The following is a 13,978-nucleotide window of genomic DNA, read 5'->3' on the forward strand; positions in this document are numbered from 1 at the left end:
TAGATTATAAAACCATAAAGGTAAAGAAGCGCACACATTTCCCCTGTACCTAACTTGCCCCTCCTTCCTTCCCTGACTTCAGGACCCTACACAGACCCATTCTGGACAGAAAAGTGAGAAGAATGAGTTGGCTCCTCACGATGCTTATCCACCAGCTACATACAATCCTTAAGACTAAGGACCGCCCAGCCCTGGCCTGCCACTACATCTTAATGAAGTATGAGCTCACGGAGAGTGGAGAATGAATGCCTTGCTTTTTCCAGTTGCATCCCTTGTGCTTAAGAAACTTCTTGGCAGTTAACTCCTAATAAAATGCCTTTTCATTTGTGTCCTGCTGGGTGTGACAGGGCAAAACATATAACAAAGCAAAAACTACTGACAGACGGCATCAGAGTATTTTGCTGTTCAGTCATTTCTTTAGTCACGTCCAAGTCTGTGTCCCCATTTCCTTGTCCTTGGAGAAACTGAGGCAAACAGGGTTAAGTGACTTGTCCAGGGTCACACAGCCAGTAAGTGTCTGAGGCCAGATCTGAACTCAGGAAAATGAGTCTTTTTCACTCCAGGCCTGGAAATCTATCCACTCCACCACCTAACAGCCCCTAATGGTATAAAAGTATAGAAGTATACCACTGTTATTTATATAAATGATATAAAATACGAAACACAGAGGCTGGTCTGAGAGAGAGCAGAGTGAGATCATTTACAAGTCTGAATGCTCCACTGGCAGCCACTGACTATCAAGAGAGCTCAAGAAAGGCCCAAGGGTGTGGAATGAACCCTCCCAGGAACAAACTTACAGAAGGATGGGCTCAAGAGTCGCACTGAAAGGGCCAGCATGTACAATAAAATCATTTGTTGGAAGGAATCTCCACCCTGACATCACATCCACTAGAGTATGAATATAATGGAGAACACGTTTGTAAGCACCCAGCACAGTAATTCTATGCATAGTTGGATGTTTTTTCCTAAAAAAAAGCAGGAGTTATCTAGGGGAATCAATAAAACATCTTTCCTCCCTTGAGAACCTATCCATTTTGAAATACTGCCAGATTTCTTAGCCAAGGAAGAAATAAGAAACATATTATATCCTTTCTGGTGTTTGAGGAAAAATTCTATGAGCTATATGAGGTGCGTTTTTAGCCATGGTCACCACGGTAATTTGTCTGGCTTGATTATTTCTGGTTCTTTTCTTTTTCACTTTTTTCATACTTTTTGGTTTTTTAAAGCAGGGAGATGAGGTGGTCAACAGTAGTGACCAAAAAAAAAAGGGCTGAGACCACTGAAACTCTCAAATACATACATGTGTGTACATCCTTTGTGCCATCAGAGAAATGATGACACGACTTGCACTTGACTTTGTTTAGAGTGAGGGAGGGCTGTGCAGGTCACCAGCCTCACTTCTCCTCCAGAGCCACTGGATGACTGGAGAACCCAGGATGAGACAATTGGGGTTAAGTGACTTGCCCAAGGTCACACAGCTAGGGAGTGTCAAGTGTCTGAGGGGAGATCTGAACTCAGGTCCTCCTCACTCCTACACTGGTGCTCTACCCACTGCACCCCCTACCTGCCCTAAATACAGACACAATAAAGAACAGAAGGAAACAGAGAAGCAAAAAAAATTTTTTAAAGTAATATACAGAATGTATTCTTTTCTCTTAAAAAAACCCCAGGTGTTATAAAAATGCAGACTTATGGTTTTATACAGAATTCTTTGTTCTACTGTGCATTAAGTCCAAACATTTTTTAAACAATCCTCACTTACCTGCCGTTTTTGCTGACGTAGGTCGCTAAATATCCATGATCTTCCCAAGAATGGACTGTTCCTGTCATTGCCTGCTCTTCAAAAACAGACTGCAGACCTTTAAGAATGTCGTGTCCATCAGCTGTCGAGAGAGAGACAGACAGACAGAGAGACAGGGGGCAAGGTTAGAGAAAAGACAGAAAGAACGTCACGGCCAACCAACAAACCTTCACGTTTTGTTGCTAGCCAAATGAAACTCATTTTTCACACTTCTTGAAATTCCATCAAACTAAGGTGAAGCAGTATTAAAATAAGAGTGGGGAGCAGACGGCAGAGTGGAAAGGCGGACCTGTAAAAGCCCATAAAATCCCTGTAAAAATGACTAAACAAATCCTAGAGCAGCAGAAGACACAAGAAGACGGAGTGAAAGAGATTTCCAGCCCAAGGCAGATTGTAGGGCCGAGAGGAAAGATCTATCATGCCAGGCGTGGAGCGGAGCTCAGCCCAGCCTTGGCTGCGCAGTGCGGCAGGAACAGGATGCGGAAGAGCTTCAGGGAGCCACTGGCAGTGGCAGTTCCCAGGTTGTTCAACTCACAATCGCCAAAATTGCTTCAAAGGTCAGTGAGAAAGCTCCTTCACCCAGGAGAAGGGAACATGATCTGGACCGCCCATTTTTGGAGCCCTCCTCCTAAAGTCCGCGGGGGAATTGAGCCTCTGATCTGAATCTCAGCCCTGAGAGGCAGCCCTGGGGTGAGGAGGAGTGCTGGAGCTGGAGGCAGCTATGAAGAGGGAATTCTCACAGATCCTAGGCAGAGAAGTTTTTGGTTGCTCCCAGGCCAGGAGAGGAGCCCTTGATTGTGCCACCTTGGAGAAACTGAGAACTTACAGGTCCCCAGAGTATACCCTTCTCTTGACAAAGGACTCAAAAGTCAAGTACCTGACTGGGAAAATGCCCAAAAAAGGGAAAAAAAAAATATGACTATAGAAGGTTACTTTCTTGGTGAACAGGTATTTTCTTCCATCCTTTCAGATGAGGAAGAATAATGCATCAGAGGAAGTCAAGACTTCTGCATCCAAAACCTCCAAAATAAATATTCAATGGGCTCAGGCCATGGAAGAGCTCAAAAAGGATTTTGAAAACCAAGTAAGAGAAGTAGAGGAAAAAGATGAGAAGAGAAATGAGAGCGATCCAAGAAAATCATGAAAAGCGAGTCAACAGCTTGCTAAAGGAGACTCAAAAAATGCTGAAGAAAATAACACCTTTAAAAAGAGGCTAGCTCAACTGGCAAATGAAGCCCAAAGAGCCAGTGAGGAGAAGAAGGCTTTAAAAAGCAGAGTTAGCCACATGGAAAAGGAGGTTCAAAAGCTCCCTGAAGAAAATAGTTCTTTAAAAATTAGAATGGAACAGATGGAGGCCAATGACTTCATGAGAAACCAAGAAATCACAAAGCAAAACCAAAAGAATGAAAAAACAGAAGACTGTGAAATAACTCATTGAAAAAACAACTGACCTGGAAAATAGATCCAGGAGAGACCATTTAAAAATTATGGGACTACCTGAAAGCCATGATCAAAAAAAGAGCCTAGGCACCATCTTTCATGAAATTATCAAGGAAAACTGCCCTGATATTCTAGAACCAGAAGGCAAAATACATATTAAAGAATCCACTGATCACTTCCCGAAAGAGATCCAAAAAGAGAAACTCCTAGGAACATTGTGGCCAAATTCCAGAATTCCCAGGTGAAAGAGAAAATATTGCAAGCAGCTAGAAAGAAACAATTCAAGTATTGTGGAAATACAATCAGGATAACACAAGATCTAGCACCCTCTACATTAAGGGATAAAAGGGAATGGAATAGGATATTTCAAAAGTCAAAGGAACTAGGACTAAAACCAAGAATCACCTACCCAGCAAAACTGAGTATAATACTTCAAGGGAAAAAATGGTCTTTCAATGAAATAGAGGATTTTCAAGCATTCTTGATGAAAAGACCAGAGCTGAAAAGAAAATTTGACTTTCAAACACAAGAATGAAGAGAACCATGAAAAGGTGAACAGCAAAGAGAAGTCATAAGGGACTTACTAAAGTTGAACTGTTTACATTCCTACATGGAAAGACAATATTTGTAACTCTTGAAACATTTCAGTATCTGGGTACTGGGTGGGAGTACACACACACACACATGCACACACGCACACATACATAGAGACAGAGTGCACAGAGTGAATTGAAGAGGATGGGATCATATCTTAAAAAAAAAAATGAAATCAAGCAGTGAGAGAGAAATATTGGGAGGAGAAAGGGAGAAACTGAATGGGGCAAATAATCTCTCATAAAAGAGGCAAGCAAAGACTTATTAGTGGAGGGAATAAAGAGGGGAGGCGAGAGAAAATCATGAGGTCTACTCTCATCACATTCCACTAAAGGAAAGAACAAAATGCACACTCATTTTGATACGAAAACCTATCTCACAATACAGGAGAGTGGGGGACAAGGGCACAAGCAGGGTGGGGGGGAGGATAGAGGGGAGGGCATGGGGAGGAGAGTGCAATTCAAGGTCGACACTCATGGGGAGGGATAGGATTAAAAGAGAATAGAAGTAATGGGGGACAGGATAGGATGGAGGGAAATATAGTTAGTCCTATACAACACAACTACTATGGAAATCATTTGCAAAACTATACAGATTTGGCCTATATTGAATTGCTTGCCTTCCAAAGGGAAGGGGTGAAGAGGGAGGGAGGTAAAGAAGTTGGAACTCAAAGTGTTAGGATCAACTATAATGTTCTTACCACTAGGAAATAAGAAATACAGGTTAAGGGGTAAAGAAAGCTATCTGGCCCTACAGGACAAAAGAGAAGACGGAGACAAGGGCAGAGAGGGAGGATAGAAGAGAGAGCAGATTGGTCATAGGGGCAATTAGAATGCTTGGGTTTGGGGGGGGAGGGGATAAAAGGGGAGAAAATTTGTAACCCAAAATTTTGGGAAAATGAATGTTAAAAGTTAAATAAAAAAAAAAAAAAAAGAAAGTACAGGAACACAAGGACAGTCTTGGAGGAAATACCTATGAAAACCCTTGGAGGAACAGAGTTAAATGGGAGTCTAGAAGAGCCAGTTCAGGAGATGAAGAAACCATGGTAAAGAGCTGGGTCCTCAAGTGTAGCCTCTGACTGAATGCAAACGTCACAGAACAAATCCCCTTAAGATTTGTTCTATAAAAACTTGGACTCATTCAACATCCAAGGACTTGCAAGGCCACGTGTAGCCTGGAGGCACAGGTTCCCCGAAGGACATAGGAGAACCCTAAGAATACAGGGTTCTAGGCTGAGAAGCAAGGGGGAGAGAGGGAGTTGAGAGAGAATACCTAATGTCACGGAGCAGTCAAGCTGAAAAAATGATTTTTTTAAGTAGATGGAAATCACTATTGATCAGAGAAATGCAAATTAAAATAACACTGAGGTGCCAAATCACATCTCTTAGATTGGCTAACATATCAAAACAGGAGATGCTGGAGAAGATGTGGGAAAATTGGAGCACTAATGCATTGTTGGTAGAGTTACGAATTGACCCGACCATTCTAGAAAGCAATTTGGAACTACACCTAGAGAGGGCTATCAAACTGTGCGTACCCTTTGATCCACCAATACCACTTCTAGGTCTATATCCCAAAGAGCTCACGAAAATGGGGAAAGAATCCACATATACAAAAGAATTCATAGCACCTCTTTTTATAATGGAAAAGAATTGCAAGTCGAGGGGATGCCCACCCACTGGGGTGTGGCTGAAGAAGCCGTGGTGTGTGAATGTAATGGAATACTACTGTTCCAGAAGAAAGGATGAGCACGTGGACTTCGGAAAAACCGGGAGAGTTTTGCCTGAACTGACGCTAACCGAAGACAGCAGAACCAGGAAAACGTCGTTCGCAGTAAGAGCAGCACTGCGTGGCAACCAGTGTTGGCAGACTTACGCTACGCTCCAAGACAATTCCAAGAGACCCGGAGAAACAGCTACGAGTCTGAATGCAGATACAAACTTCCTTTTCTTTTTACCTCATGGTTTTTCCCTTTGTTCTAATGCTTCTTTACAGTATGACTAACATGGAAATGTTTAATATGACTGTACATGAATGACCTGTACCGGATTGCACACGGTCTTGAGGAGAGGAAAAGGAGGGAGAGAAAACTTTAAACTTAAAATCTTATAAAAGTGAACGCTGGAAAAAAGAAACAAAAAGTTAAACAAAGAAACAGAAGGTCTCTGGAGGTGATGTTGTGGCTTGTTTTCAAGAGCCATGTTGCAGTCAGACCTAAGACTATGTAGGGCTAAAGAAGGGCTGGGCTGTGATGAAATGCGAGGTAGCACATGTAAACCAACGGTTTACGGGTAAGTGAGCCAGCGAAAGGAAAGAGAGAAATAGGAAAATGGATTTAGAATGCACCAATCTCACTTTCACCTGCGGGTGACCACTAACTCTCACGAGAGCTGCCAGAAAATAACTGAGCTGTCTACCTGGCCTGTCAGGTTCACATCCTCTTTCTACACTTGCTCTGCAAATATAGGAAGACTGGAACAAGGGCCTTATTTCAATCAAGGGCTAAAAAAAAAAAAACCTCCCTAAAAAAATTAATAGGATTTCATTGATTCCAACAGGACTGACTTGGAATACTTTATAGGGAATGGACTGAACCGAACTGCATTCAACCAAGTATATATAAAAAAGGGAAAAAAAAATGTATATATATGTATGTATGTATGTTGTTCCCTTTATCTAAAATGCTTCTCTACATAGCTGTATCTACAGTTCTATTCGTTCTGGGCAGGATAAGCGTCTTACGCCTCTCCCCCACTTTCTTTTTGTGAGAGAGGGAGGCGAGGGAGTCATCTGAGGGTCCTTCCAGATGAGACTACTTCATCTGTACAACATGGCACACAGAGGGTGCTTAATAAACGCTTACTGACTGACCTGTCACACTCACTCTCTGACCTTGGGTATTTGTTTTGGCTCTCCCAGGCTTCACTTTCCTCATCTGCAAAATAAGGGGTGCCCTTTCTAGCTTTAGATCTGATTACACTCTGGTGTGGAACCCCTAATCTCTCACTGGCCTTACAGCACCAATCCACCCAAACCACTCAATCTCAACTCTAAACCATGCAAGTAGCGTTCACTGGGTGCAAGCTCCTAAGAGACGAAGACAAGCAGAAGAGTGAGTCCCTGTCCTTAAAGCAAGAGGAGACTTTAGATCTCATTAGGCTCAACCCAATCATTTTGTAGGTGCAGAAGTTAAGTGACTTACCTAGGTTCACGTAGCTCATAATTATCCAGGTTTGAGACTTAATCTTTTATACCCTGAATAACGACACTTGATGAACCTGTCCATATTTATCCTGCTATCCTGTGCTTTAATAGTTTGGGCCTATGTCTTTGCTTTAAAAAAAATAAAAATCTGTGCTTCCAATAAAAGCTATTATCCCTTCAGTGAACTTTAAATAGCCACTATCTTTTATTTAATTAAGTCGGTATCACTTCCAATCTTATGGCGATAGAATACAGGGACACACTGAGTCAATGCGAAGGTATGCTGCAAGGTTGTAGGCTATAAAAAATACCTATAAAAACAAGAACATTTCCACGTAATGACAAATCCAAGAGGCAATAACAGAAAATACTGTTTAAAAGTTACAAAATGCATCAACTATGTGGGGATCCATCTATCAAAGCACATAAAATAACTGCGTGCACTCAATTACAAAGTGGCCCACAAAAGAAATCAAGACCATTTAAAAGAGCTGGCTGATGATGGGCAGGTAAGGTGAGGCAGTGGCTAGAACACTGCCCCTGGAGTCAGGAGGACAGGGAGTTTTGGGCTAAGACACCTGCTAGCTGTATGACCTTGGGCAAGTCACTGAACTGTGTCTGCTTCAGTTTCCCCATTTGTAAAATGTGCTAAAGAAGGAAATACTAGACCACTCCAAGATCTCTACCAAGAAAGCCCCAAATCGGGTCAGGAAAAGTCAAATGCAACTGAGACTCAACAACAAAAAAACTGCTGGAGGAATATTCAGTGCTCATGGCTATAATATAGTTTAATATGACAACGCTATCAATATAATAAAATAAAAACGACTTACAAAAATTTACATTTCTAACACAGCACCAATTCCACAGAATAATGATCTGGAAAAATATCGAGAATATCAAAAGGAAACAATGAAGCAGCAGAATTGAAGGAGAAAACAAACACTTCCAGACCTTAACAATATTATAAAGTCACCCAAACTCCTGGGAGAGCAACGGAATAGACTAGGCAAACGGAAAATAAAAAACAACGGAACTCAGTAACCCAACGATCAACAAACCCAGAAAACACACTTAGAAACGAATGACTTGTCTGATTACAATTTGCTGGGAAAAGTGGAAAGCAGCCTAGAAGCAATGGTACTCAGACCAACACGATGTGCCACATCCCACAACAATGCCTAATGCCAGGAATATTCAAGATACATCATACCATAATAAATTTACCTTTCACAACTATGGGTAGCAGATTTACTTGTGATCAATAAAGAGGCAGCTAGGTGCAGTCACAAAAGACAAAACATATCATTTTAATCACATGAAACTGAAGAGCCTCTGCACAAATTTAATGCACTCAGGATAAGACAAGTAGTCAAATGGAAATAAAAGCTGTTGATCACGTTTATCAGACAAGGGGTCGGTATCCAAAATATATAAACAACAGATGTGAAAAGCATTGCTACAAAAATTTGGGTACATATGGAGACTCTCTTCTTATTAATGACCTCTTTGGGATATTAATCTGGTAATGGACTCTCTGGGTCTAAGGATATGAACATATTTTAATCACTTTATTTGTAATTCCCACTTGCTTTCCAAAGTAGATGCATTATCCATCCAACACCGAATGTTCCCCCCTTGGAATTCACAAGATACTGTTTTACAACTCTTCAAGTTTACATAATTATAATTGTCATTACACAGTATGTGGTCATCTTACCTCCCTCTTGGGCAGTAAATTCCACATAAGTAAAAACTGTACCTTCACTAAACTTGGTCCTGTCCCAGGGTCTCAGCATAATGTTCTACACACAGGAATTTATTTTTTAATGAAACAACTAGAAAATGACTAGAGGAAAGGGAAAACTTCTCAAAAAGTGTGGATGACAAGTCTCAGAGGTTCCCCAAGAGCCTTTCAGAAGGTCCCTGAGGGGGTGACTCAGGCTGGGAGTTAGAAGCCAATGAAGATTTAGTTACTGAAAGTGAAAATCCTAGGACCAAGGACAAAAGCCTCCTGGACCTTCCCCGCCTCTACCTCACAACTCTCACCATTTTTTCCCTGCTAACTCTAGTTATCTGCATTTGTCTACAAGCTCCTGGAAGGCAGTGACTGTCATCTTCCTATGGATTTCTCAGGAACTGAGTACACAGCAAATAGGAGGTACTAAATAAATACTTCGCACTTGATAACCTGGTCTTATGAACTCACTGCTTTAAGTTCTTTGAAGAAAAGGACTGTTTTACAATTTATTTTTAATTTTCCCAATGGGTAAAGTACACATAGGTATTCTTTTTTTCTTTTTGAGGCAATTAGGGTTAAATGACCTGCCCAGGGTCACACTAGTGCATGAGGCTGGATCTATCCACTGCACCACCTACCTTGCTGCCCTATACATAGGTACTCAATGTAGGGATTCTGATGCACTCTAAGGAAAAAGCTAAGCCCCCAGGAAGCGTGTCACCTTGCACAGCGGCAGCGATATCCCAACCTTAAAAGTACCACCTCTGCACAAGCCTCAAACATACTCCCCCACTTAACCTCCACCTTTCAGAATTCTAACTTCCCAGGAAAGTACGGCCCTGGGGAAGCCACCTCCTACATGAGGCCTTCCCTGATAGCCCTAGATGCTGAGTGCCCCGTCCTGCTCAACGTTTGTATGCACGTTACATCCTCCCAGGAGAACATAAAAAGTTCTTTTCAGACCAGAACCTGTGTCCCATATTTGTACCTCCACCTCAACTAGCAAATGTTTGTGGTACTGAAGGCATAGATTTGTACAGATTTCTTCTCTGAAGATGTCTCCCTTTTCTCCTGAGTTTCCTTTAAATTGTCCTCAGGCCTCAGAAGGTTTCACATTTCCAGGTGGCATACTAACTACCCAAACCACAAGGAGGGGAAAAGATTAAAAAGAACAACTGCTTGAACCATTTAAACGGTATTAAATCATTTAACCTGCATTTTAGAAATATATCTAGTATTCAAAAGGTACGGCAGGTAAGAAAGCTCCTAACTACTTAAAAAAAACCTCCCAAACCCACCTGGAGTGTTGTGCTCATTCTGAAGATGAAAGACTGCATAGAATTATGACTGCGACTGGCAAAGGATGAAGGCATTGCTACCAAGCACAAGGACAAGGCAGAAACATCATCAGGTGATGGAAAGACGCCCAAGAAAGATTGTTTGAAACCCAGTTCTGGGCTTCATTTAAAAAGTTTTTATCATTTTATTCATGAAGGATTTCATAGGATGAAGTTACTCTACAATCCATTAGCAGCTATAAGGGACTTTTAACTTAAAAATATGTCCGTAACAGTATTAATGGCAGAATTCCTTCCAAGGCACAAACCAAAATTAAATGGGCTTCTCTTCCTAACCACCCTTAAGTCAAAAGTTCAGAACTCTCTGAGGGTTTGAAAAACGTCTAACATAATGGATTTCTTGATCAGAAATATAAAAATGGTTAGAGATTATTTGTTATCAGGTAAATACAGCTAAGTTTTCATGGAGGCTCACCTTAATGGGCATTAAAAAAAAAAAGCTCAAGTGTGGTAGGATTTCTTGTAACACAACCTTGAAGTCCTGAATTAACAATAGCACAGATTTTCTTATCTCACAATAGCGAGATGGCTGAGTAAGGAGAGAGAGGGGGAGGGGAAGGAGAAAATGGAGCCAAAAATGCTGGATGGTGGTGCCACTGTTTGGGAAACTCTGGTCAATGTAATTGATAGAGAGGGAATAACTCGAGTGCAGAGGGAGGCATTTTTCTTATTTGTAACAAGAGCTTTTTGTTGTTTTACCCTCGACAGGAAAAGGGAAGCAGGAGGAAGAAGACTTTTATGGAAAAATAAAATAAAATATTTTGGTTTGTTTTTAAAGAAAGGTATTTCAAGAGGAAGATGGCACTCTAGATAGCCGGACCAAGGGACAGAGTATTGTATTGGTACTTAAGGAAATACAACAAGGCAAGGCTCTTAACTGATGAGGAAACCAATCTCCTGAAGATGCTCAAGGCTAAAGCTGGAGATAAGAAGAACCACAGAGCTGAACCTTCACATTCAGGATGCTGACCTCTATATACTGAAAGCTTGTGGGGCCACGGCAGAACTTCCTGGTATTTATTCTCAGGCTGACTAACATGCTTAAAGGGGTCGGAGCCCCACGGTCATTCTTGTGGAAACGATCCACACAAAATGTCCAGAAAGACATGCAGATGGGGCAGGATAGGAAGTGCCTGTAAGGCCTCATCAGGACAGATTCCATCACCCAGATCACCTTTACTCTAGGCTGTTGTGTAAGTAGAGTTGGAAGAGCTGTGAAGTTAGGACTCTATCGCAGAGTTGGAACCAACAGGTGAGCACAATCAGGGTAGACCCTGCATTCAAATTCTGTCTCTGCCAGTTTAGTCTGATATCTAAGGACAGCCTAGGATATAGTTCATGTTTTCTGAGTACAAGTCTCTTCTTCCTGGACTGAGAAAGAAAAAGTACTGTTAGATCAGAGGTTCTAAACCTAGAGACCACAAACAGACAGTAAGAAAAAAAATCTTTAGTTTCATGAACCTCTAAGTGAAATTCAGCATTTCCTTTGATGAGGAGTGTTAGGAAAACATTCTGAGAAGGCTTTGTCTGACCACCAAAGGGGTCTGACACAAAAAGGGTTAAGAATCATTAGACCAGATGACCTCCAAGGTCCCTTTCAGCTTTAAATCTATGATCTTGTATGACCTCAGAGAATACCTAGAATCCCTAATATCTAGCATTTGTATAGATTAAGAGATACAAAGCACTGTACAAACATTGTCTCATGGAGGGGGAAAGTGTGTGAGTGTGTGAGTGTGAGTGTGTGATCCTCATTTTACAGCTGAGGAAAATGAGACAGCCAAAGTTCTATTACTTGCCCAGAGTCCCACAGCTAAGTACCTGAAGCAGGATCCAAACTCAGGTCCTGCCTGACTCTAACCACTGCACCACTTGCCTACCCTCTATAACATACCTACAGAAAAATCGCTTTCCTGGTTCTAATCCTGGAGACCTTATCACTTCTTAGGTGATACAATTTACACTTTTTAAGATCGCCGTTCTCAGTTTCCTCACATTGAGCTGAAACCAGCCTCTCTGACTGGCACACTGTCAAGCATTCTATGTATAAATTTCAGTTATTACCATTTTCATTATTGCTTCCTTTGGGAGTTCTGCTTTTGGTTCTGTGGCCTGGGGCAAAGCAGAATGAGTCAAATCCTTTCTCTCCATGCCAGCTGGGTGGTCCGTTGGAGTCAGAAAGGCCCCGGTTCACATCCTACCTCCAACAGTCCTAGGGCCGTGTCCCTTACCCTGTTTGCCTCAGTTTTCTCAACTGTAAATCAGGCTAAATACAGCACTCACTTTTGAGGGCTGCTGTGAGGATGAACATGTGATAACAGTTTTAAAGCATTCAGCACAGTCCCTGACCCAGAGCAGAAACCACAGAAATACTCCTTCACTTGCTTTTCTCTTCCTTCCCATGTACAGGCCCTTCAAATACTTGAAGTCATGACTTCGTGGAGTGGCGAGGAGGCGTGCTGCTTTGGCCATGCTGGGTATGAGATGCACAAGACGTCCACTAAGCAGTTGCTGGAGCCTGGAGTCCAGGAGGGAGGCAAGGGGTAGATACCCAGTTTGCTGAGACCAAGGGAATCGGTACATAAGAAGGGCCAGAAGAAAGCCTTAAGGAACATTTACAGCCACGCGGACCTCCTCACACAGATGAAGACCCAACAGAGAACTTCACTAAAAAACCACCTGGAGAATCAACAGTGTCACGAAAACCAGAAAAAGGAGAAAGCGCACAGGAGGAAACATTCAATAGCACCAAGTTCTGCAGAGTCCAAAAAGGATAAAGACTGAGAAAAACACATTTGGCTTGGTAATTACAAGAGTCCAGAGAAAACAGTTTCATTAGTTTTCAGGTCAGAAACCAGACAGTAGGAAGCCTTGGCAGGGGTGAGGAGAGCAATATGACACCCAAGTGTAGACACCTTTTAAGAAATCTGGATGAGGGGGGAAAATATGGTGGAGAACAAGACCAGGCAGCACGGTAGAATGTGAATAAGAGGATTGTTCTGTTTTAATGATGGGGGGAGTAGGTTGGATATATTGATAGGCAGAAGGAAAGAACCAGCAGATAGGAAAGAATGAAAATCAGAAAAAAGCTGGAGATAAACGATCACAAGTACACAAAGAAAGGTTGGATTTGGCAAGGAAAAGCAATGCCTCTTCAGAGGCTGGAGTGGGAGAGGTCTGTGTGTGTGTGTCTGTGTCTGCATGTCTGTCTGTGTGTGTCTGGGGCTACGAGAGCCTGAAGGTTTGGAACTGCTGCTGTGCACGCTACCGAGTGGGGAGGAGAACCCTGGCCTACTGGAGAGTGGACGGCATATAAAGGAAGCAATCGCACCTTCATGATTTCCTCCAGCTCTGTTCAGCCACAGAAGCAGGGAGAGCAGGGAGACAGCCTGGCACAGCAAACAGAACCAGACGTGGAGTCTTGGCCAAGTCAAGCCAGCGGGCATGCATCAAGTGTTCACCATGTGCCAGGCTCTGTGCGAAGTGCTTTGTAATCATTATCTCATTGGAGCCTCACCACAAACCTGGGAGCCAGGTACTACCATCATTCCCGTTAACTGAGGCGGACAGGGGTTAAGGGACTTGCCCAACGTTACACAAGCGCTAAGTTTCTGCAATTAAAGGCATCTACCCAAGCTAAGGGAAAGAAAACAGCTGACTTCCCAAGCAAAGAGCAAGGGATACTGAGCCTAAAACAAAGACAAAGAAAACAGAAAAAGGAAAAAAACTGAAAGAGTAACTAAAATGAGGGAGCAAACCTGAGTGAAAAATATAGCTTTAAAAAAAGCAAATTTTGGTTGAAGTAAAAAAAACTCATAATTATTCATCTTTATTTACTTG

General features: G+C 42.2%; 1 protein-coding gene across 1 annotated transcript in view; it reads right to left on the bottom strand.

The window, feature by feature from the left end:
• The window catches only part of SMS (spermine synthase), a 65,496-nt gene that overhangs the window by 38,165 nt on the left and 13,353 nt on the right, over positions 1 to 13,978 (bottom strand). The window contains exon 2 of the mRNA XM_072615277.1: positions 1,763 to 1,883. Within this exon, the coding sequence (XP_072471378.1) occupies positions 1,763 to 1,883 (121 nt within the window). The remainder of the gene's footprint in view (positions 1 to 1,762; positions 1,884 to 13,978) is intronic.

Source organism: Notamacropus eugenii, chromosome 5 (genome assembly GCF_028372415.1).
Source record: "Notamacropus eugenii isolate mMacEug1 chromosome 5, mMacEug1.pri_v2, whole genome shotgun sequence".
NCBI classification, from domain to species: Eukaryota; Metazoa; Chordata; class Mammalia; order Diprotodontia; family Macropodidae; genus Notamacropus; species Notamacropus eugenii.